The sequence below is a fragment of the Hakea prostrata genome, chromosome 11 (genome assembly GCF_041222555.1).
Source record: "Hakea prostrata isolate BN-2017 chromosome 11, UWA_Hpros_2, whole genome shotgun sequence".
Taxonomy (NCBI): Eukaryota; Viridiplantae; Streptophyta; class Magnoliopsida; order Proteales; family Proteaceae; genus Hakea; species Hakea prostrata.
In genome coordinates this window covers 1879553-1905857 of record NC_142610.1, presented here as the reverse complement: position 1 = coordinate 1905857, position 26305 = coordinate 1879553, and the positions used below count along the sequence as shown (strand labels likewise).

The following is a 26305-nucleotide window of genomic DNA, read 5'->3' as shown; positions in this document are numbered from 1 at the left end:
CGAATGGCAGATAGAGAAAGGGCAAGACAACGAAAGTTGGGAGGTAGATGAGAAACATGTACATATTTATAAATAGGATAAACAATGTTAGAACATAAAGTGCAAGTACGAGTACCTTCTCTCAAGGCAATTGGTAAGTCATCTATAGTAGGAGTGGGATCTCTACTAGAAGAATCCACTGGTAGAGAGGATGAAGAGGGAACTTCCATAGGATCAACTTCAACATCTACTAAAGGAGAGCTACCAATCTACAAGAGGATCTTTACAATCCATAATATGTTTTGCCAACGTACATCTTTGTTGATAAACATGAAGAGGGACACTATTGTTTGAAGGAACTAAAGAGGGAATGGTAGGAACATCATTCAAAATACGTTTTTTACTAGGCAAAGATGGACTAGTATACTACGGGGTATCCTAAAAAAAGTTGAGATCAACACTTACAAATTGTTTCAATGAACAGGATCACAACGCTAAAAACCTTTCTGAGTATGTGAGTAGCCAAGAAAAATACATCTAACAAACTGAGGAGAAATTTTATCTATAGTATGTGGTATGTGAACAAAACAAACATAACAAAGAATTTTGGGTAGAACTAAAAACAGTTCTTCATTCAAAAAAACAATTGAAAATGGAGATTTGTTAGTAAGTAAAGTCATAGGTATTCAGTTAATCAAATGACCAGCATTTAAAACCGCATCACGATTGTAACTCTTAGGAATATTCATCTGAATTAAAAGAGCACGAACAACCTCCAAGAGATGGCGATTCTTAAGTTCAACCACTCAATTTTGTTGGGGAGTGAATGAACAACTTGTTTCACACAAATAAGGGTTATTGTTTGCAAGGAAAAAATTTCGGTTGAAATAGGAATTTTGACCTTGAAAAAGGCCAAAATTTCGAAGTTTTAACCAAAATTCTGGTTGAAATTAGTGATTTTTTTTTTTGAAAATTCGAACTTCAATTTCGGGTTCTTGCATACTACCTATTTCAAGCATAATAAACACTATGGAACTACTAGTATACCAAAAAAACCATTGAAAATGTAACATTCAAGTATATACTATATATGAGAAGAAGCGAGAATGTTACCAATTACAAGTTTACTCTATTCCATGTCTTCCTCTTCCGTTTGTACCCCATACAAATGACAATACAAGTCTACTCTCACATACATTAACTTGAAGCTCATACATCTACTATACATATACAATTTTAGCAATATACATAATTTACAAAATAATTTTAATAATGGAAAAAAAAAAATAGTAGGAAGAACCAAAAATTAATTTTGACACTACAAATTCATAGATCAACACTCTAAAGTAAACATACTTAAATTTGGAAGCAATCCAAGAAGATTTAAGGCACAAACAAAACAAAAATAAAAAAAATGAGGATGTTGGTTACTCACCTGCAAGATTTGAGAAAATCCACAAATGGAGGACCAAATCTAGTGTTTGAATGAAATGAAGTTCTGAAAATTAGGTGAAAAGAGGGACGAAAGCAACAAAAATAAAAATAATAAGTCAAAATCAGTCGAAATGTCAGTGGGTGATATGGGTTGAAATGGCAGAATGTCGAAATTCTGTTGAAAAGTTGCATTTTTATAACATGGGAAGCATCATTTTGGGTCGATACAATATTTTGTGTCGTATCGACTGAAATTTCGTTTCATTCCGATCTATATGAAGCATTTCGTCTGCTTGTCCTTGTATTTCGTTTTGGTTTTGAAAAATGCAGACATTTTAACCGAAATTTTGACAATTTTGGTTGAATTTTCTTCTATGATTGTCGAAATTTCGGTTAAAATGTCTGCATTTTTCAAAACCAAAACGAAATACAAGGACAGACAGACGAAATGCTTCGTATAAACTGGAAAATATAATCCAAATAGTAGAGTCTATTCCTTTCACACCCTGCACCAATCATCTTCCTCTTGTGAAGGTCCTGGAAAACACAAGAATTAGGAATAAAAGTTACGAAGCAATTCAATGCTTTAGTTAGCTGGCTAACAAATAATAAGGGAAAATTATCAACCTTAAGTATAGATGACTAAGTAATAGAAGGTGTAAGAGAAACACTTTTAGAGCCCATAATAAGCCATTAACTATGACAACTAAGTTATTAGTAATAGACTTATAAAAAGAACTAAAAAGTGATGACTTACCAGCCATGTGGGAAGAAGCCCCTGAATCAATAATCTAAGGGGTGGATGTAGAAGCGAGAAGGGTTGTGCTACCTGCATGAGAAAGAGTGGTAACATATGTATTGGTGGATGCGGAAGCAGCGATTTCATTTTCTTGTAGACGACGAAGAATTTGGCTTATATCATCCCGAAGAGTCTTAGACAAGTCCCTAGAAGAAGATCCAAAGCCACTGTCTTTGTTTGTTACTGTGTCAGTACCATCATCAAATACAATATGATTGGCAAGTTGCTTGGCCCACTTTAGCTTTCCATGTTTGGCCACAACAAGCTTTTACCAAGAGTCTAGTTCTACCACAATGAGTACAAGCCTAGATGCCTTATCAGACTGCTGAACGCTACTGCTTCTAGGAGGTCGACTAACTCCCCGGAACCACGCTCACGTCCTCTTTCACGAGATGTAGTAAAGGTAGAATTCTCTCTTTTAGTGCTACTGCCAAAATAACCCTCTTCAGGCAAGGCAATCTGTTGAAGTTTAGAATATGCTTCACTGAGGTTGGGGACATGCTCACCAACAAGAAGGTTTCCTTTCACAGATTTCAGTTCAGTGTTCAATCTTACAAAAACTTGGATACAAAGAATTTATTGCGTTGTGCCTTAAGCTTCTAATGTCTATAGTGAGGGGTTGAAAGAAATTCAACTCCTCCATCATGCCTTTAAAAGAGTTGTAATAATCTTGCAGAGACTTGTCAGCGTGCTGAAATTGATTAGCTTTTCATCAATACTATAAGTCAGTGTCATATTTTTAGCCTAGGAATAGGTTTCTTGCAAGTCATCCCATATTCGCTTGGCATTCTTGTGAACGATAACATTGGCTGCAATATCAGGTTCCATGCTATTCCACATCCAATTTTGATGATTGTATCATCTTGGGTCCAACTAGGGAGGGTTTGTCAGTCTTAGCAAGAGGTTCACTCTCAATGAACTTAAGCTTACCCTTTGCAAGTATGTAAACACGAAACCCCTTGGGACCATAGCAAATATTTAGGACGACCTATTGGTTTGATGAGGTAATCTGTACATTCGGAGGATCTGCTTGAGATCCCTTGGATTCAGCAGTACTTGTAGTCAAATCATCAGTAATTGCAGACATAATGTATAGGAGTAGATGTCACAACTAAACTGCCCAGAACTTGAAATATGATAACAGAAAATTCTGCAATATAGAACCGAATAGGTATTTGCAGAGGAAAAAAGAAACAGATCTATAGAATGCAGAAAAATTGCAGGAAACAAAGAGTTATAGATCTGCAGAATGCAGAAAATAATGGACCAAAAGAATTGATCAAGTTCTGGGATAAGTAGGAGGTAAGGAGTAGAATAGATCAGTTTATATACTCATCTGATCTAACAGAAAAACTCAGTACAACAATAGGTGGCTGCATGCCAAAGTACGGAGCGCCGAAAGAGACTTCAGAAGAGGACACTGAGAACAGCCCTGTTTTGATTCAATAAAGCTCTGATACCATGCTAGGAAATAAGCTTTAATCAACCAAAACAGTAGCTGATTTGAAAAACGATGGGCTGCAATTATAGCAAGAGAGTCCCTGAATTGCAGCCTCCTTATTTATATTACTCCTGGTCTGAATTACAACATGAGAAGCAAGCTACCTTGCCCTCCAAAAAAGGAAACTAATAGTACATCTCATGAGCTAATGAATCTGTCCAAGAAATAAAAAGTACCAAAAAAGGAAAGAACTTGAAATATAGAACCTATGTTGAAAATTCAAACTTCTATGCTGTCTTATCCCTTCAGGACCAAGGAATCCTTTCAGAAAAGGAAAGTAGATAACTTGAGCACCAAGGAAGGCTGTCCAAGGCATGCGCACCAAGGCAGCAGCCTTGGACCATGTGTATTCTCAGCTTCTTCTATAGTAGGGCTCTTAATCAAGTTAATGAAATAAATCCCATTTTCCTATTTTCTAGTGATATTCTTAAATTGGCCAATTTCAAAGTAGACCCAAGGAATCAAAGGCCGAATACATATATGACCCAATCCTAGACTATACTCTTAAGGAAGGACCTCCAATTTGGCAATGATTCTGCTTCAGGACCCCTTATGTAGGGTTGTCTTCTTTTGCACCCGCCATGCCCATCTTGATACCCCTCAAACCCAATCCTAGACTACTCTTAAGGAAGGACCTCCAATTTGGCAATGATTCTGCTTCAGGACCCCTTATGTAGGGTTGTCTTCTTTTGCACCACGCCCCATGTCCATCTTGATACCCCTCAAACACCTGTTACCCCTCACTTCCCATCTCTTCATGTCTGCCACAGGCACAATTGTAGGTCCCCTTTCTTTCTTAAGAAAAGGCCCTACATAGCCTGTTATCTAGCAATGTGACTCAGAGTAAGGAAATCTGGGAGAGGCACTTCTGTCGGGGTTGAGTCAGATTGCCTTCTTGTGGCCCAGGTGTTTCCCCACCTTGGGTGATGTAATTTCTTGGAGCTTTCCCCTTCCTTTTTTTAGACCCTTACCTTTTATTATTGACTTACAATTGTATGTTATTGGCTGTGTGGCTTTGATCCTCATCTGTCTGGATGCCTTGCTGCCGCTGCTGTCGAGTTTTGACCATTGAGATCGTGCCACATAAGCAGTGGAATACATCCAATAGTTACGCCAAAAAGTTGTGGTTTAGCAAGTGAAAACATAACCATTGGATGTATTCTGCTGCTTATGTGGGGCAATCTCAGTGGTGGGCAGCAGTGGCAATGGAGTATCCAAGTCTCTTTTTTCTTCCTTTCACTAATATCTTTTCTTTCAGTTATCCAAAAAAGAAAAGTTCACTAAAGAAAACTGGTGATGCTTTTCTAGAATTTTGGGAGAAATTAATAATTTGAATGAGATGTAACAGTTAGACAAGTTAATTAACCCAAAAGGGAGGGGTTCAACCATACTTGAATACTATAGAAGAGATTTGCATGAGAGTTTATGCACAACTGAGTCAAAATATGAAGGATAATTGTTCCTCAGGGTGTTCTATAAATTTCCAATCTTAAGAATTATGAGTAAAATTTCTCAAAAGAACATTCCTTTTAAGTGCTATTAATTTCTTCAATCTGTCTTGAAGGGTTGTTGGAGCTGGACAGTTCTCAGAGTAGGTTTTCTCGTTATCCCTCAAACTTAGGGGGTCCACACCACCTGCCTTCATTTAATGCCTATTAAGTAAATGCCCTCAGACTAAGGCTATCATCTGGTTGCCTGTAATGCTTCTGCCTGATTCAACTTCTCAAGTCTTCTTTAACCTCTAAGTCTCTAATGCCATGGAAGTACCCTGCAGCTGTCCAGCTGCCATGAGCTCTTTTTTGTGTATTATTGGTATGATCATATAATGATGATTCCTCTTTTCTAGAAAGTGATACTGTAAGTAAAACAATTGCATTAACAGGGAAGATTGGAATGAGTCTGAACCCATGTCTGGTATCTGGATGTTATCAGCCAGCATATGAATATTGCAGTTCTTTTTGCCACCATGTCCTAATATATTATTGATTCATTATCACTGATTTTGAGGAAATAGTGCAGGTCTTATTAATTGGAGGATCCACAGGGACTATGTTAGAAGCTTTACAGGTTGTTGGTGATGGTCATGATGGCCCCTTAAATGAAGTAAGTTTCGAAGAAAGACTAATAGGTTATTTTATTTAACTAAAACTAAGTTAGAATATCTCCTCAAGGTTACTTTTATGAGTTCCTTGGTGATGAATAACTTTTTGCCTTTCTGTGTAAGAGGTAAATGACATCTAGTAGAACCTGGTATTCCATTTTTATTCTATGGTGAATTTTCTGGAAAAATGCTTATCATGATTAATAGCGGAATGATTTAGATTGTGTTTCCTGTAATGATGCTTTTGCAACTACTACTGTTTGAGTCTTGAGATGATTAAACCAAAGTTGAGTTTTAAGCATAGTGTGAAATTTCATTTTGAACACCAAAATTTCGGTCAGATTTGGTACATGATTTTCCCAATTTCATTGCCATGTTTCAGGGGATTTTGGGATTTTTTGCCATGGGTTTTGGCATCCAGCCTAATTTGAGGCGAGTAAACACAATGGAAGTGTTATTTTTGCCTAAAACTTAACCTTAAGTGTTCTTCATTGGCACATGCCTGGTTGCTGGTGAGTCTGGAACTACATTTTAACAAATTGTAAATATGGATATTATGCAAGAGAACACTAAGATTTCCACTAAAATGCAACAACTAGAATTCAATATATAAGTAGAAGTCTACATGGTTTGATGAATGAATTACAATTTATAATGGTTGGATGAGGAAGATACATATATGAAGTCCACAATAACAATACACATGAGACCTACTATAATCTAATCATAGCTGTTGTGGCAAGCTGGCTCCATCCCATTGGCCATGGAGCTCTCTACATACTGGACATACTCAGCGCATCTTATGCTATGTTTATAGTTGTTGATGAAGTCATTCATTGTATAGGTAGTATCATCCACATAAAGTTGGCAGCCCATCCTAAGCAATTTGTAGTAAGGGAAATGACTCGAGTACCGTGGCTATGGATGTGGTTGTGGTACTAGTAATGGTACTAGTGGCCCTGATTTACAACAACAAATGGACTCCACAAACGATGTGGGTCCTTCCTCAAATCCATATGAAACACACTGGTACAACCCATATCTAGACACACCACCCAATTGTGATTAAACCACCACATACCCCACCATAGGCCCCACCATATCCATATCCATAGCCCAGCCCATAAGCCTTGTGGCTGGAGCTGGCACAAGCATGGTAGAAGATCTCGCTTGATAGTGAGATCTCGCCACCTTGAAAAACTGAGATCTCGTTCAAGATATACAATTTTTTTGTGTGAACTTAGTGGCCCATCTCGGTGGGTTTTAGGGTCCTAATTGGGTTGAAACTTGGTATTTGGCCTATTTAAGGCCTTTTGAACACATTGGTGGCCTTAGATTTGTCAGAAAACAACCCTAAGTATGATTTCTAAGACTACCCATAGTGTGAAACTGAAATGTTGTAGGATTAGGGAATGCAAAGTTATACAACATGTAATATAGAACCTTTAAGGCATATAAATGAAAAGCGAGTGTATCAAATGCATCAAGTAACCTAAATGTTTTCAAAATTCCATCCATATGAGTATCACAATCTCAATTTTCAATAATAGAATAAAAAATTTATAACCATTAGAAGTTCTATATAAGTTATTAAATCATAAGTTCATAAGACAAGCAGAAAATGATTGGTCTTCCTTTGATGTTGTGCTAAGAGTAGTTGCAAGTGAAAATCTAGCCGAAATCCACAAAAAAAGGCAAAACTGAGAGTTCCAGCGAGATCCAGGGCGAGATATGGCAAGATCTCGAGCAAGATATCCCAACTTATAGAACAAAATTCCATCAAAACTTGCAAAATTTCCACCGAATTTTCCCATTTTGGGAACCTCGAAACGAAAAACTAGGGGACCGAAAAAAAATCCTCGGTTTCGATCGAAACTGTCGAAATTTTATCGAAACTTGTCAAAACCTCGAAACCTGTCGAAACTTGGTTCAACCAAGCTAGATCAGCTGGTTCATGAGAAAAAAAAATCCCAAATTTCGTGGAAAACATGAGAAATTTCGTGGAAACTTGGGAAATTTCGTGGAAACTTGGGAAATTTTGTGGAAACCTGAGACTTTTTCCTGCATGTTTTGTAGCTTTACCATATTTTCATTTTTTTTGTTTCTTTCATGTTTCCCCAAATACCCCCTCCATCAGGACTTCCCTATCCAAATTGTGTATTCCCTCAGACTGGTTATCTTAGGCATGTTGATGACCAGACTTATAAAGTTATAGTTGTCGATTACCTTGACAACCATAGGTATAAAATGTCATGGGATGTCCCTCAGATTGGTTATCTTAGGCATGTTGATGACCAAACTTTTAAAGTTACAGTTGTCGATTACCTTGACAACCATAGGTATAAAATGTCATAGGATGTCTATGTTCGTTGGTTGGAGGAGGGGATGTTATAGGCATAGTACTACTTGACTTATAGGGTGGATCCATCGAGGCACTCCTCTTGGCACTGAGTTGTACTTTCTTTTTATTGTTAGTTACTTTGTATTTGATGTTTTGAAGTTAGAAATTATATATTGAATGTTATGTACTTAAGTAGTTAAGTTTATAGTGTACTTCTTGAACAACTCTACATTGATTTTATGTACATTAAATGACATATCTACATTGATTTTTTTTAGCAAAATATAGCCAATGTGTTCTTTATACTCTAATTAGCTTAAATGCAGAGTCTCACCCTAAAATACTCCCTAAAACCTGTTGAAACATCATGTCGAAATTTGCACAAAAAAATTCCCAAGTTTCCTTGAAATTTCCTAGTTTCCCACATAGGTTTCCCATTTTCACCTAGTTGAAACTTGAGTTTCCCTCGAATTTTTTTCTATGTCCCAACTCTTTGCTCTCAACCTCCATCTCGTCTAGCCTACTTGAAAAAACGAGATATCTCGCGAGATCTCGCCGAGATCTCCCACCATGGGCACAGGTCTCTTTAGAGTTGCCCTTAGATGTGGAGGCCTTGGTCCTATAATGAGGTATGCCACTATGGTGCTCAACCTAGGTGGCATGCGTGAACTGTGACTCCTCCGTGAATCTAATTGGGCTCGCTATCATCTCCACTAATGGAAGTACAATGTTTGAGAAGTTCACCACCACCATCATACAAGGGCATGAACCAATCCTCATCTATAATAATAGCTCCACTGGCTGATCCCTCGAAAAGAGCACCAGGTGCCTTTTGAGCATGTATCTGATCCTCGCCAACCATGAACTCATCGACATCACCACCCGACTGTTGTGCAATATGTGGGTTTGGCCTCCCTCTAGGCTGGTCCAATGATGGCTCACCCTTATGATTCACCTAGTCGACGATGGGGTCGTCATCATTTGACTCCACCTTGAAGACATCGGCGAAATCAATCAAACCCCATTGCCTGTTATCCTTTACGTTCGTCCATATGTGCAAGAGCTTCAACCTCATGTATAGCCAATGAATACAAGGTCATTTAAGCGATCGGAACCCGATCTACTCCGCCTCTTTAAGTGATTAAGAAAAGGTGCTCCAATTCCTTTCACATCTAGAGGCAAAGCAAATCTGTGACATGACTTTGATCACTACCCTCCTCAGGTTCTTTACACACCTGCTATAAACAACCCACCACTTTACTGCATTACAGCAGAAACATTGAGTTAATAATTAATAGATTATCTAGAAATTTGTAAAATGTAATCATTCTATAGGAATTATTGATATAACTTTGATTTGAGCGTCCACGTCCTTGCACAGCTACATCTGAGCCAAAGAACCCGAATCTGTCCTAGAAAATCTTGATCTATAATCATTTGTAATAATGGTTATTTAAATTCTTTCAAAATTCAAATACTACTCTCATGACCCTACTATTCCAGCTCATTGTTATATAGGGACTGAAGCATCAAGTCATGTTTCAACTTTGCAATGACGGCCATCACCACCTTAATAAACTCCGTGTCTAACCCCAAACATTTGTTGTATCAGTACTTGGGGTTAAGATAGTAAGTTGCACAGTTTAAAAACTCAAAAGTAGATATAGATCATGAATTTAACATCAAACGAATGAACAACCAACAAATTGCATATGTACTTACTAGCCTTATTTAGTGGATGCATAAGATGTGCAGTCCATCTATCATTGATGATCTCTAGGAAGTTCTTGCTGCCTCTTTGATTTGCTTTTAAATCAACCTCCCTCACTAGGGGTCTTCAAAGTGGAGTCCACCAAATGTAGGGCCTTTCTAATGGTGTCCATCATCTTCAACACAATCCCCAACTATTTCTGGAAGTCGTCTGATGATATGGTAGTGTGTGTCATGCACCCTCTTTGAGTATTTGATCTTCTCCATCTAAATCAATCTTGAGATGAAAACATGGATCTCAACCCAAATTTCTTGCCCTCAACACTCAGTAAGCAATATAGTTTGGGGGCAAATTTGGTGATATTGCTGCACTAGGTCACCCTTGCATATTTTTCTCATCATGTGAAGAGTGTAGCTGTGATTGTATATGAAGTTCGTCACTTGCCTAGCCCAGTCCACTACACTCTTTAACAATATTGATCCTCACAATGTCAGGGCGATGTAATGTGCCACATATGTCCAAAAGAGACTGTAATCACTGCACCATCATCATTTCTCCAGCCTTCTTGAAGTTACTCAAGTTGTCAGTGACAATTTGCACGACATTCTTTAACCTCCCCCCCCCCCCCAACCTAGTGTGGGAGCCCATAAATGTACCTATGGTCTTTCACTTGATGCATCCATAAATCTCAAGAATGTTGTCCTCCCATCACAATACACCATAAAGTTGATTGTGGACTTTCTAGTTGGATCGATCCATCCATCACATATCATGGTAAACCTCATATGTCTCCCAAAAGGCCCTCATCGATGCAATGTACTCCTGCTTTGGAAAATACTTGTTCATTAATTACATGAGGTGCAGAGCCATAGTAACCTGACCTGCCGGTCTAATGGGGTTAATCATCGCTTGATAATACGTGCCTTGTGTTGTGTTGTGTTGACTGGAATGGTGTTGAAGAGCATCCACTTTGCCATTGCTTCCTTCACCTTGCCCTTCATGTTCTTCCAAGCTCTTGTGATCTTGGCTACTCCCCCCAACAAAAAATTAAACATAAATAAAGACTCCTCTTCCTGAAAACTTCTAGATCCTGCTTTAGTTTGGGGTCACCTTGGAGGATCTACTGATGGAGAAGGAGTAGCCTCTAGCATTTAGTCCCAAACATACCAAAAACGCCATTAGACCTAGATTGTCCAGCTCATGCACTGCCTTTGGCCCTCTCCTGCTCCTGTGTCAGCGATGCCCTAATCTTTGCCATTTTCTCAACTCAACTCCTTAGCTTTTGCAGCTATATGTACATCGACTAGATCATCGTCGTCCTTATTGGAATCAGAATCAACAGGGTAAGCAGAAGGCCCACTCACTACCTCATCAAGTGCGACCACCACTATCTGTTCTTCAGCCTTCCCCCTTTTCCAGATTTCTAACTACTCGTACAACCTCAATTGATACCATGTTGCACACAGTAACATCCTTGGAACTCCTAGTAAGGTGTGGCTTAAACCTACTGATGCCACCTCTCATCAACTTAACAGCCGCCAAAGTTACATTAGGTCTTCAGCTTATTACCATCCACTGGTGTGAAATACTACCATGCAGGGTCACACTTGGGTTTGGGGGGCAGCTGCCTGTCTCTACTCTTTGCCCTCATCTGGCCTCTTCCATCTGCCATTTCCCTGCCTCTAGGGATGGGAACCACTATCCCCTTGCATTTGTGAACCTGATTGCATTCTACTCCCAAATATGATCGTTGTTGTATACACAAAATGATTGCAGAAGTCACTGAACAATATCAGAATTTTTTTTCAGACATAGAAACATACCTATCTAGTAATTTTTCTCTTATCCATGTATTTTTTTTTAAATATAAAATAAATTTTTTGAAAACATTCTGGCAATAAAATTGGTTGCCCATAGAAAAAAGGCGATGAAACCATATGGACAACACTTCAATAACATATAGAAAGCCATTTCATAATTTTTTTAGACTTTTCAAAACCTTTTTCCTTTACTTTTCATAATTATTTATAATTTTTATAAATATTTCAGTAATTTTTAAAAAATAAAATGAATATTTATTGGGTGGAAAAATATTTTAACTCTGTTAGACCGTTGATTGACTCATGGAGTCCGACATGTATTTATTCCATCGACATTCAAGGTGTATATCATATATTATTTTTACATTTTATATGTAGGAAAATACATTTTTTTTGGCACAGAAAAAAATTAGAAAAAATCCACTTTGCAGAAAAAATTTCAACATTGCAAGTTCATAGGTGGGCCCATGATGTTCAACATATATTATTTCCATGCCCACCCAACAACTATTTAGCATGCATTTTCCAAAACTTTAATTCAAGGAGGAATGGTATATACCTCAGAGATGAAAAACTCTCAGATGTAGCTGAAATAAGGCTCAATCCATGCAATGCATGTGTTCCCGACAATCAATGCGAGAAATGGCAAAGAACGACCCAATAATCATACAAAACACTCAAAACTCACTCTAGAAGATCCTGTCGAAATTTCGCCCAAAATGAGCAGAAACCTTGGTGAAACCATGCTTAGATAGCATATTTAGATCAAAATATTGCAAAATTTTCTATCATTTCGTGTATTTCGTTTTCACAATTTTGGACAGTGTGTTCAATCAAATTTTCCTTGATGGTTCGGCCGGAATTTCTACCTGGGACTTGCCGGGCTTTGTTCCCGTGTTTTTATAAAAATTCTGCTTGCTCGCTTTCCCCCTGCCTTTTCGGACTACATGTGTTGGGCCTTTGATCCCATTGGTTTACCTTGTAATTGACCAATGGACCTAATACGGTTAGTTAGGTCTGTTAGAAAACAAGCATTAAATAATCAAAACATCAGCTGAACTAGAACAAAGAAAAGAGAGAATAAGAAAAAGAGAAGAGAGATGAAGAACAAGTAGAAGAGGCCTGTGATTCTTGCTTAAGAGTCTAGAATCACATAGCACTTTTATTTATAGCTTCTAATGAATCTAATACAACTTGAGAGACAAGTAATTGTCCTCTAGAAAAAGGAAACAAAATATTACAGCTTTAGTAACTTCCTAACTCCTAAAATAGAAAGTTCTAAAAATAGAAACTATACTTTCTAAAAACTCCCAAAACTTATGTAGCAAGACTCCCACATTAGAAATAGAAAATATAATGAAAACAATAGCATAATACTATTCACGTGAACAGTAAAAGCTATTTTTATTGTTCACGTGAACAGTAAAACTCCCAAATTTACATATACTTCAACACTCCCCCTCAAGCTGGAGTGTACACAAAGAAAACTTCAGCTTGCACAATAAGAATAAACTTGAAAAGTAGCACCAATCTTGAATCGTGTAGCAATGGCAGACGTCGATAAACACTGAGAAAACTTCACCCAGGAGATAATCAACACCGACTTAAAAAAACTTTAATTCTTCATTGCAATAGAACCATCCAATATTGAGAACAATCGACAATGTTGAAGACGAACAAAGTCCATAAGTGTAGTAGGATCAAAGACACTATCCATATAATGCCGGTAGTAGGGAGAAATATCCACACTAAATCTTCAAAATTGTAACTCCAAAGTCCATATAAATGCTTCACAAGAACGCAAGTAGTAGGTAGGCAAAAGACATTATTCATGTAATGCTGGTAGCAGGGAGAAATATCCACACTAAATCTTCAAAATTGCAACTCCAATGTCCATATAAATGCTTCACAAGAAGGCAAGTAACAGGTAAAGTATGGGTAGGTAAAAGACAATATTGATTACTGTGGACCAAGTTGGTAACATAGTATGGGATACTACGGACCAAGTAGGTAGGTAAAGGACAGTATGAGTTACTGCGACCAAGTAGGTAAGGTAAAGGATAGTATGGGTTACTGCGTACCAAGTAGGTAAGGTAAAAAACAGTATGGGTTACTGCGGACCAAGTAGGTAAGGTAAAAGACAATATGGGTTACTGCGGACCAAGTAGGTAAGGCAGAAAACAATATGGGTTACTGCGGACCAAGTAGGTAAGGTAAAAGACAGTATGGGTTACTGCGGACCAAGTAGGTAAGGTAGTATGGGTAACTACATATTAAGTAGGTAGGTAAAAGGGCAATATAGGTAAAGATAGGTAATGATATTGTTGTAGAATGCCATAAGTTGAGGGCAAAGATCTTCACTAATAATATCCATCAGCACATCTTGAGTAGATATTGAATAGTATGGGTTACTGCGAACCAAGTAGGTAAGGTAAAAGACAGTATGGGTTACTGCGGACCAAGTAGGTAAGGTAAAAGACATTATGGGTTACTGCGGACCAAGTAGGTAAGGTAGAAAACAGTATGGGTTACTGCGGACCAAGTAGGTAAGGTAAAAGACGTTACTGCGGACCAAGTAGGTAAGGTAGTATGGGTTACTGCGGACCAAGTAGGTAAGGTAAAAGACGTTACTGCGGACCAAGTAGGTAAGGTAGTATGGGTAACTACAGATCAAGTAGGTAGGTAAAAGGGCAATATAGGTAAAGATAGGTAATGATATTGTTGTAGAATGCCATAAGTTGAGGGCAAAGATCTTCACTAATAATATCCATCAGCACATCTTGAGTAGATATAGAATAAGGTACCATTCTCCCCCTCACGTGTAGCATTACACATGGACAATTAATGATGACCAGTGACAAGCATCTTAAAAGTATAAGCACAAAAGAAACCCAAGAAGGAAAAGTAGCAGCCACATAGTAGTGTATTATTCACCAATAAAGCTGATCAAGCAGCAGAACGTCATCTCAGAGGACAAAGATCTTCACAAATAATATCCATCAGCACATCTTGAGTGGGGGGAAAAAAATTCTGGACCACCGCTAACCCTTAGGCAGGAGCAAATTAGATCAAGAAAAAATATATATATTGAACCAGCTTGGAATCTCAAAATTGTAGTAGTCGTTGCAGCAATCCACTCGGAAGAAGTGCAATAACAGTTGCTGCAGTAGCAGATAATATCAGATCTTAGACCATAGCAGCAAACTTCTGCTAGATTTGAAACTCTAACAGATCTCAATATGAATGAAAAATAGTCCTCTAGGTCTTTGTAGAAGTATTAGATAAAAAGAAGGCTAAACTTGATTTTGAAATAAACAACGGAAGAAGTAGTAAAGCAAGAAGGTAGCAGCAGAATTTTTCAAAAGAGAGAAATTCAATGAAACAGGGGTACTAGTATACGACTTGCAACTAAACTTGTAGCACAAACAATGGAAGACAATACTTAGGTCTTGCAATCCGAATTATGGGCATATATTTGCAAGAATCAAGAGGAATCCCAAGACATCAAATTACAGTCCCACAATAGCGTTTGAATAAAAGGGCAACCGGCAGCCTTTGGTATTAAACCGTCGGGAACAAAAAGGGGGGGGGGGAAGAAAAGGAAAAAAAGGGGGGGGGGGAACCTAGGTTGATTAAACTTGCTCTGATACCATGTTAGAAAACAAACATTAAATAATCAAAACAGCAGCTGAACTAGAACAAAGAAAAGAGAAGAGAGATGAAGAACAAGTAGAAGAGGCCTGTGATTCTTGCTTAAGAGTCTAGAATCACAGAGCACTTTTATTTATAGCTTCTAATGAATCTAATACAACTTGAGAGACAAGTAATTGTCCTCTAGAAAAAGGAAACAAAATATTACAGCTTTAGTAACTTCCTAACTCCTAAAATAGAAAGTTCTGAAAATAGAAACTACCACCAAAATAGAAACTATACTTTCTAAAAACTCCCAAAACTTATGTAGCAAGACTCCCACATTAGAAATAGAAAATATAATGAAAACAATAGCATAATACTATTCACGTGAACAGTAAAAGCTGTTTTTATTGTTCACGTGAACAGTAAAAACACTGTTCACGTGAACTCCCAAATTTACATATACTTCAACAAGGTCTATTACAAGAATAAGCTATTTACTTGGCTTATTTAAGTTGTTTTGGTTTAGTTCAATTGGAGTGGTTCAATGTGATGTAAGTTAGCATGTGAAAGCACATGACTATTAGAATGTAATTAAGACTTTATGTTGAATCCATTTTACCTTTCCTATCAGTTTTGAGTTACCTAATAAGTTTAGGATAGGATTAGGCCTTTATTATATATAGAGTAGGAGACTAGGAGTCGACATTTGAGCCTTTTTCTTATCAGGTTGTAATAGGGCATTACTGTAAATGAACTAGATAGATGAAATTGCGTTGGAAAGTAGTTGCTGCATTCTTATCCCATGTGTGAGACTATTACTTTAGTAAGTAATATTCAAATTGTTGTGAGATTGGTTTGTTACATCCTGTCAAGTGCCAGGCAGATTCATTGGTGGGATTGGTTGGACCAGTCAACTCCTCATTGGCATGAAGCTTAGAAGGTTTCAGAATCAAGCTCTTTTCTTCATTTGTTTGAACTTTGAAGAATAATTTCACTGCCAAGATCAAATTCAATTGGAATCAATTCAATCCTTGGTTTACCTACTGTCATTAATAACTGGCATGATGCAGATCCACCACCAAATTTGGTAATTTCATAAGAATAGACCTATGGTTGGGCCACATATGTATTGAGCTCCATTGGATGGTTTATTTTCTAATTGGGCAGCTTAATGGACCTAAAACATGGGTGTCTGAGACTCTGAGCTGAGTACAAAATCCCCGATACCCTTTTTTTTTTTTTTGGGGGGGGGGGTTGTCTCAGGGTCAAGACTGTATTACAACAAACAAGCCTTGTCTCAACTAAATGGGTTGCTACATGAATCCCTGCCTTTTAATCAATTCTATTTGAGGTGATACTAGATAAAATGGCTAAGCTATGCATGTCCTTTCTCACCACTTCTCCTAAGGTTATCTTAACTCTTTAAGTCGGCTTCTAGTTCTTCTAATTCCTTCAGTCTGCATTAATTCACTTCTTTGTACGGGGTATTAAAAGCCTTTGTTGAATGTGGTCATGCCACCTTAATCAACTTATTTGTAGCTTATCATTTATTGGAGTTACTCCCAGACCTACTCTAATATGATTATTCCTTACCTTATCCTTCCTAGTTTTGCAACTCATGACTTATCCATTATATCATCCTCATTTTTGCTACGGTAACTTTATCTATATGATGCTTTTTAGCTACGCAACACTCTGCACCATACATCACTATTGGTTGTACAACTATTTAATAGAATGTCCCTTTGAGTTTTAAATGAATATGTTAACCACACAAGAACCTAAATGCCTTCTCTATGTCGTTTGCCTCATTTTAATTTTTTAGGAAGCATCATCTTCTATATCATCTTCTTATTTACAATTGAGCCAAGGTACATAAAATAATCGTTTTGTGTCTTCTCCTTATCATTAATTCACCACCTCGGCATCTGTCCGATCGCAACCAAAGTTACACGCTAAATGTTCCATCTTTATTCTACGTAGTCTAAAGCCTTTTGACACAAAAAAAATTTCCATGATTTTAACTTAGTATTAATCCCTTCTTATATGTCATCTACCAAAACAATATCATCAGCAAAAAGCATACACAAAGGAACCTTATCTTGAATGTCTATGGTTAAATTATCCATTATATGTGCAAATAAATATGGGTTTAAAGCTGATCCTTGATGTAGCCCAAATAATAGAGAATTCACCACCTTGTCCTTCCACCGTTTTTACACTTGTCATTGAACTATCATACATATCTTTAACTGTGTTCACGTATTTACTTGAAACATTTTTTTATCTCTAGTACTTGTCTAATTAACGCTTTCAAGACTCTTACTTATGATTTTTCTAGGTCAATAAAGACTATTTTAAGATCTTTCTTACACTTTCTATACCCTCCATTGATGGCTTCGCAATTAAGACTGTCTTAATCAACATAGTTCACCACTCTTGAAGAGTATGTAATTTTCTCTGAACCAAAATCATTGTCTATAGAGGCTCCGCCTCTTTATCTGTAATAGTTGTAGCCCCATTACAATATTAGGGACTTTTCATAGTGTGTGGAAAAATTTGGCTGCCAAGCTATCTGAAAAAAGTATAAAAGAAATAGTAACTCCTCACTGTGGTTATGGACTCTAGCATTACAATAGTATCTCCTACTAAATACTGCCAAAATGTGAGGCTTTAATTTTAAAAAACCTTTTCCTTGTGGCCCTTTTTTGTCATGGAGTCAATGCTTCTGATCAGAAGGTCCAAGCATTGAGGGGCCAACTGCCAACATGACAATCTTGGGGAAACATAACTCACACGGTGACGCCACTGGGTTCATTCCAACTGTGGCGATAGCTAAGAAATTAGAACTTCAAACTCCTGATTTGTTGTTGAGTCAAATTTAAAATCTTTGTGTTGCAAATTATTTAGTGATATGCCAATGGCCAGAACAACCATTAAACGTGCCTCTTCAAAATTCATTATATAATAGTAGTATTTCTCTTGCCTTTTTAACACGGAGCTCCCCTTGAAGCTAGGATATTCTTCCCGACTTCTGATACAGTATGGTGTAGTCAAGATTCACATGCTGGAATGTTTTTGTAGATATTGACTCATAACTGTGGGCATTCCGCTAACATGTTTTTGATGGTTGGATGTATAAAAAGTTTATCAGACCTGTGTTACTATTTGGGTTGAATATTAGCTTTATTTTAGGCTTTCTTTGTTGGATACTACAAACTGTTCAGATTGATATTATTCTGAGACAATTCCCACTGTCTGATTTTAGAGCTTCGAAGGTAATATCGGTTATGTTGCTCCTCCTTTTGATGAGGGTGCTTCATCTGGTAACAGATTAAAGATGAGACTTAAAGAGCTCCACAAGAGGTATGTAATGTGGAATTTAGAACAAGACATGGTTTTTAGTCGTTTCCTAATTCTTAATGTATTTAGTTTTGGGTTGTTGCTGCAGCACGGCATCTTTCACTGCACTGGATAGGAATTTTCTCACGCCTTTCTTTACAACCCAAAATGGAGATGAAGATGATGAGGGTAAGAGAAATGTTTTCTTCAGTACGGAAATATTTTTCCTTTGTCCATTTTTTGGAAAAAAACTTCTGGTCTAATTTGATTGCAGTAGTTCATTGTGTTTCTGAAGTGTTGTCAGCAATGGCGATTTTCATCCGTTGTTGATTTTTGAGACCTAAAAATTACTTTTCAGGGGATGGATGGCCCAACTTTGTATCAATCTCAGGATTGAATTGTGTTCCTACTTGTTCAACTATGTTTCTCTTAGTCTCTTTAAAGAAGACAAATAATAAACAGATGTTCTGGTCTCTAACATCAACTATTTTCATGTCAAGACTCTGGTTTTCACCCAATGACAAACTTTTTTGTTTGAAGCAGATGAACCGATTCTCAATTCTAGGAGAGATGGGGTGTTCCATGTTCGTGGGTGAACTCTGGTGGTCAGATGATATGGCTTTGCTTTAATCTGGGTGTTTACTCCATGGGGTACTTGCAGTCTATGGAAGGATCGTTGGACGCTTATTAGGATGTCTTGCCTACATATGCAGATTCATAATAATACGAGAGGAAAATGAAAATGCTTGCAGCATGGACTGCACTACCCATGGTATATGTGTACATAGGTGTATGTTACATTTAACATCAGGAGATTCTTAGCTTAAAAGCAAAAGATTCAAAAAGATTCACATTATGTTGCATTTAATATCAGGATAATTCTTAGCTTAAGAAGCAAAAGATTAACATTCTTGAGGATATACGTTTGATATATTGGGTGCTTTTGCATGACTCAACAAAGGGAAATGTGTTTTTTTGGGTTTTGGGGTCTCATTCATGCTTTTCTTAAGAGGGGATTCTTGATACTCTACAATATGGTCACCAGTTGAGGTTTTTTCCTTTCCTGGTAAATTCCATTTGTGGTAATTAGTGTGGCAAATGATATCAGTCACTGCAATCATACTTCGTATTGTTTACCTAATAGTTTTAGGGACTCAATCCTTGTACTGATTCTTTGTCTAGAAGGGCTTCTTGTGTGTTAAGAATTGTGTGGGAAGAAGGGCTTCTTGTGCGTTAAGAATTGTGTGGCCAGTTCTTCCCAATGGTTATCTGAATTATGCAACTCAAATATACTGCTTTGAAAGGCAAATTAGGGAAGTATCTTATTCCCCAAAAATATTATGTTTCTTGCCTCCTGTGTATGATTTAGTTTCGAAAAACCATAAATGGTTCACTTGGTGCGGATATCTACATTCTAATCTTCTTTTTTTTGGTAAACAACATTTCATTCAAAAGACCAAGCAAAATGCGCTAGATCCAGAGTACAATGAGCCTGAATCCAGGAAGTGGATAACGGCCAACTAGTCTTGCATGGTACAGACCGGCCTCCTGGGCTAGAGAGTGGGCCAACAAGTTCCCATCTCTAGAACAAAACAAAGACTTACAAGAGGAAAACTGGGAAGCTAAAACTTTAATGTCTTTTACAATCGGTTCAATTTGATAAGGGGGGAAGATATCACAACCCATAAGGAGATCCACCAAGCTTGAGTTGTCGGAAAATATTACAACCTCTTCAATCCCGTTCTCACGAGCCCAAAGCACAACAGCCCGCACTGACAGAGCTTCCCCTTCCAGCACCGAAGTAGACAGCGCCTGATCCAAACAACCCAAGATCAACATTCCCCCTTTGAAAGTAGCGAAACCCAACCCAGTAGCTCCTTTTCCTCACTGTAAGCAGCATCACAAAATATGATCACCTCCGGAATTGCCGCGATTCGAGCCTCTGCACTTGAGATTTGATTGGGCATTTCGACCCATGCACATTCCTTCTACCATGCACCCTCCAAAACTCTTGAAAAGCTGCATCAGCTCTTCTAACCACATCAATAGGTGATCTGAGTTTGTTCTTGAATGTTTTCCCATTTCTTGCCAACCAAATGCTCCAGATTACAAACGAAACTTGACTAAACAACTCTCTGTTGAGGAGCTTGGATCCAAATGTACTGTGATTCCATCTCCTAATTACTACTTCCAACGATCAATCTGCCCCTCCGTGTAGAACAAACTCTAGCCCAACTGCACACCAAACTACTCGAGCAAAGTGGCATTCAAACAACAGATGCCCTGCAGTCTCCTCTTGTTCACACCATTTACATTCCTTATCCATTTTAATCTGTCTCCTGAATAGGTTCTCAGCAGTGGCTACTCCTTCAGCACACACCCTAAATCTACATTCTAATCTATGAATACACCTTTGTTTGGGAGGAGATAGGATCTGCAAGGGATTAATATCTTCTTAAATCAAATGGACCACTAATGTTAAAGGTTGAAATCAAATGATGATGTCATCACTAGACAGATATTTGAACTACAAAGTTTACCCTTTTTTATTGAAGTATTTTTCACAATCTTGACTTTACCTTTGTCTCTTAATCTATTCTCTCCTTTCTCGACTCTTACTCTTCGACATCGCTTGTTTCCTACCTCCATTTGTATTTAGGTTTATTTTTTCATTAGGGCCTTACCCTTAGGTAAATTTGTTATGATTTATATGAATCCATTGAATGATACGTACAAGTATACTAATTAAATAATTTATATCATGCTATTATATAAAAGCACGAACTCCTTTTTGTGACAAATCTTTTACTGAACTATTGTACCCTTAGTTTTTATTCAAATGTCATATTTTTTGTATTAGTCTTTTTAGCTTTTTATTTTTTATATTTTTATTATCAAATCAAATATAGACCAATCCTTGCGAGATGGAAAATTCATGGGTTTAGTTATAGAAATTGATATTTTGCACTTTCTTCTTCACTAACAATGATAAAAATCTCTGAGTTTAGTTCACAGAGCAGTCTTTGCAAGATGAAAAAAAAATTCAAATATGAAAATTGTTGGGTTTAGTACATAGAGCAGTCTTTGCAAGATGGAAAATTTTTGGGTTTAGATTATATTTCCACCATTAGCTTTGGATGTTAGACTTAAAGTATGTTTGTTTAGATCATGTTCGATGTGGAACTTATACATGCAGATATTTCCTTCCATTGCATCCATGTCTAAGTATGTTTAAGAAATTTTCTTCTACTTTAAACCTTTTGAATGCTTTCTTTTAGTTCTTCTATCTTTCTTTCCTTGTATTTGTTTATTTGTCTTTGTTCCAAGTTTGAAGATACTCATTTACCCAGGCATTTGTATTGTAAATTATCTCTCTTTCGCTTCTTTAAACAAATTTTATGTATTTATCAGTTTTAGTACCAATGTGTGTTTGCATTGCACTTCTAACACATAGCATCTGGTGGGTTATGTTCTTAATAGTTAATTCAATTGACTTCTGATATCTTGTAAAATGAAGTTGCATCTTGGAACAAAAGCTTGAATGCCTTTTAGCAATTTGGTATGAATCTTGGCTTTTACATGCTTGAATGCATCATGTTGTGCTAGGATGCAGGGAACTGCCACTCTATAGCTACTGGTTGAGCATCAGGACCCTTCTTGCAAAGTTTGGGATTATTTTTTTTTTTTTTTTTTTTTTTTTTTTTTTTTTTTATATTAAATTTTTTTTCAATCAAAATTTTTATTTTTCATGTTTTTTTCTGTTGTCCTTAACATTGTCAGAAGCATTTATTGAATGTGATCTTTTTAAAGTTTTCCACTAGAAGTGTTGCTTATTTGTTTTGACTTGGTTATCTATAATATCATTTCCAAATTTTTGATTATTTCATGTGATTGTTTTGCATATGCCCTTGTCTAATACGATTGTGATTTGTCTATTTTGTAGATGAGATAGATGTACATCCCATCTGTCATCCCAAAAGGTTGGTCTGAATCATATCCAAATTTCTAATTTTTTTCATGTGATTGTTTTGCATATGCCCTTGTCTAATACGATTGTAATTTGTCTATTTTGTAGATGAGATAGATGTAAATCCCATCTATCATCCCAAAAGGTTGATGCTGCTTTGGAGAGTGAGGAATGTGTGTGATTTAGATGGACAACCACTAAATGGTAGGTTTATTTTTGACAATGGGGTTGTTGTCACACCCCACCCAGCCGGATCCGGTCATACCCGAATACCCGTGGGGGTGATACATCATAAGACCTAGGTTTATTGACAATTCCATACAACACATGATGTAGCATAATTAAAAGGACAAGAATAAATCAAGTTCAAGTATAAGGTTATGAAATCTGAAATATTAATTACAATCATTCGAGACTTTAAAACAAAGTTATAACATCAGAGTTAAAGAAAGAAATGTGTTTGCAGCAAAAATGTTCACAAATCTTGGTAAAAGATTGTCCTCGCCTCTTTCGAATGAAATCAAAGTGTAAATATAGAAAATGACATAAAGGACATGAGTGATTTCCTAAGGACGGAGAGATCTCTATTACTAAAGGCCGGTTCAGTAGGAGCAGTCAAGGCACGAGCACAAAGCTTCGTGCGCTTCCACTTCTTCTTCAATTGCGCCTTCCAAATAGCTTCCCTGCAATGAATGCTCCATTTGAAAGGAGTCCTCATGACCTGTAGAGAAGTCTAATAAACACAATAAAGGAATGAGTTCACAGAACTCAGTGAGGTTAACTAACATTCATGTCATGCATTAAATAGCAATTCCCACATTATATTCATAAGATAACAATATAATTGATAATATAAATAAAATGATGCATGATTATGATATGATATTCCTAACTCTATCATGTAATCTCTATGGTAGACACGCATTAAGTTTAAACACCAACCTCCTTAACGTGATCTCAGTCACTCTCCCTCAACAAGAGATGTCTATTGGGTTTTCCACGGTTGTTGGATAAAGTCATGCCAAGCCATGGTTGGGGTATAGGTAACCATTCTCTCACATCACCATTTAGTATGAGATTTGGCACATGTCAAGGATAATCCTAGGCCCAATGCAAGGTCATACGGTCTCGTGCTATATATGATCCGGATATCTCCCCTCATGCTTAGTGCCCTTTTAGTTTGATACCTTTCCACCTATGAATGGTATCCTCAACGAGCGGCATCTGTTGGATCCCATTCCTTAACCCAGTGGTCATCCACATATAATGGACAGGATGCTCTCCATGTCTTCTCATGGGTTGGTTACCAGTCTTGAGCGCCCAGGAACCCTTATCTATTATATGCAACCCTACCGCTCTATGATTTTTTTGGAGGGTCAAAAATTGGAAAGTTTCATTAAATGAAGAGGTCCCGAGTAAGAGACCCAATAGAGAGAAAAGAAGAGTTAGTTACAAACAAAGGGGGGATACCCCACCGCACCCTAGATAACTGAAACAGACACGCCCCACAGGCTAAATAGTCCACAAAACTATTAAGATGCCTAGGAATAAACTAAAAATAAACACAAGTGAAACTAGTAGCAAGGAGTTTAATCTTATATAAGAGACCCATACATAACCAATCTAAAGGGATAGAAGAATCCTGTAATGCTAAAATCATAGAGTGGCGATCCGAATTTACTTGGATTGTAGAAACTCCTAGAGAAGATGCTAGAAGAAAACCATCACGAATGACCTCCAATTCCATCATCAAAGCTGATTGGGCTGAACTGAACTTTCATTGTGCGACCAAGAAAACTCCTGTTGAATCCCAAATTAAGCAGCCTCTCCCTCCTGAAGAAGAGTTTTTCTCCCACGAACCGTCAATATACAATTGGGAGAAGTCAGTACCTTCTCCCATTTCCATATTTATTGTAGTGTGGCTCGGTTCCAAATAAGGATCAATACGAACATGGAGTTGGATCTCTACAAACAAAGAGTGATAAGAGTGTATGTATGAATAATTGAAGGCTTTATGTGCCTAAATAAAGCAACATTTCTAGACTTACAGATACACCAAACCATAGCACTCCAAATTTGATCTATTGTATGCTTATCATCTACATCCTTAAAATGATGAGCAATTAAATCCATCCAATCAAAGAGTGATACACCTAAAAAGTTTGATGTATCAATCCGAAGGGGGGATAAACGCCAACATTCCTTAGCATGATCACAAAAAAATAAAGCATGACTCACAGTTTCATAATCAACACCACAAATTAAACAAAGGGGAGTTTGGGAGCTATCTCTAGTAAATAAAGAATTACCAATAGCCAATGCTTCATGAGGGGAGCGCCATAAAAAATGTTTAATTTTGGGAGGGTATCCATGTTCCAAATCGTATTCCAACATGAAGATACCATTGAGGAAGATGCAACATTACCATGGGAGTCTACCATTGCCATACATTGGTAGTGGGCTTGATTGACACTCAAGACCCAGCCACTAACGTCACGGGTTAACCGGCTTCAATACCTCGACCGGAAGGGTAGTAGTACTCGTAGGGGTCATCTATCCCAACACATCTAGACACCTAGCATTCATGTAACTAGGTCTAGATGCATCAATGTAAAGTCACTAGGGTAATTGGAGGACTCACAACCATAGTTGGTAAAATATGATAATAGGAATAATCTCATTCAATGTCATCCATCTTATACATTCTAATATCGTTTCATATCAATAATATAAGATTCAAAATAAATAATAATACCCAATCATTTAAACCTTACATTCCATTTGCACAAAGTCACACACAGACATATCATGATAGATATCAATTTAAAGCAATTTATATCACCAATAAAATAAAAATAGCCAATACTTAATAGTCCTAAAACCTATAGATATTATCTGAATCAATCCAATTATAATAGGATACGGATATGATTTTGTTACTATCCAATCCATTTATACCCCTTGTTTCAACCATTTCATTTTCTACCAAAAAAAAAACACCATTTCATTTGATCATCCCTATTTGTAACTTTTTTTACAGTTTGCAACTCATATTGATCATATGTTTCCCTTGTAGCTAACCATGCTTGGCAATGTCTTGTTTAGAAAGCAAAGCTAGGCTTATCTTGCTTTTAGTTTTATTAAAAAAAAAAAAAAGGAAGGAAGAAGAAGAAGAAAAAGCCATGCATAGCAGTGTCTTGTTTAGAAAGCAAAGCTAGGCTTAGCTTGCTTTTAGTTTTATTGGTTACTTATAAAGAAGAGCTACTTTCACTTTAGTACGTTCTATACTAACAAGTCCACATTGGTCTATCTCTCTTAAACTAGCACAATAGTGACATCACATAAAGCATTTTCCGCCCCAGACTGTCTACTTCATCACAACAAATTCAATCCATTGTTGAAGACTCTTCAATTCAGTTGTTGTTTTCACAATCTGTATCTCATGTATCTTTATGAAGATAAAGATGAAACTCCTGCATCATTGCTTATCTTTGTCTTCCTTATACATTCCTTTTTAGATGGTAAAGAAAAGAAAGGCAAACAGACACCAACTTTGGAATTTTATGTAATACCTTGCTTGAATAACAGTAAATTATGATGCTTCCAACTAATCTTTTATGTGTATATATAATTTTTCGGAAACTGAAACACACCAATGCAAATAAAATAAGAAC

The 26305-nt window shown here is 37.1% G+C and overlaps 1 protein-coding gene across 1 annotated transcript in view; it reads left to right on the top strand.

The window, feature by feature from the left end:
* Positions 1 to 19493, top strand: part of LOC148999540 (sodium/hydrogen exchanger 6-like) — a 45142-nt gene extending 25649 nt beyond the window's left edge. Inside the window, exons 19-22 of the mRNA XM_089140588.1 lie at positions 5733 to 5816; positions 18591 to 18688; positions 18774 to 18853; positions 19208 to 19493. Coding sequence (XP_088996714.1) covers positions 5733 to 5816; positions 18591 to 18688; positions 18774 to 18853; positions 19208 to 19260 — 315 coding nt within the window. The 3' untranslated portion in view covers positions 19261 to 19493. The remainder of the gene's footprint in view (positions 1 to 5732; positions 5817 to 18590; positions 18689 to 18773; positions 18854 to 19207) is intronic.
* Positions 19494 to 26305: the final 6812 nt, after the last annotated feature.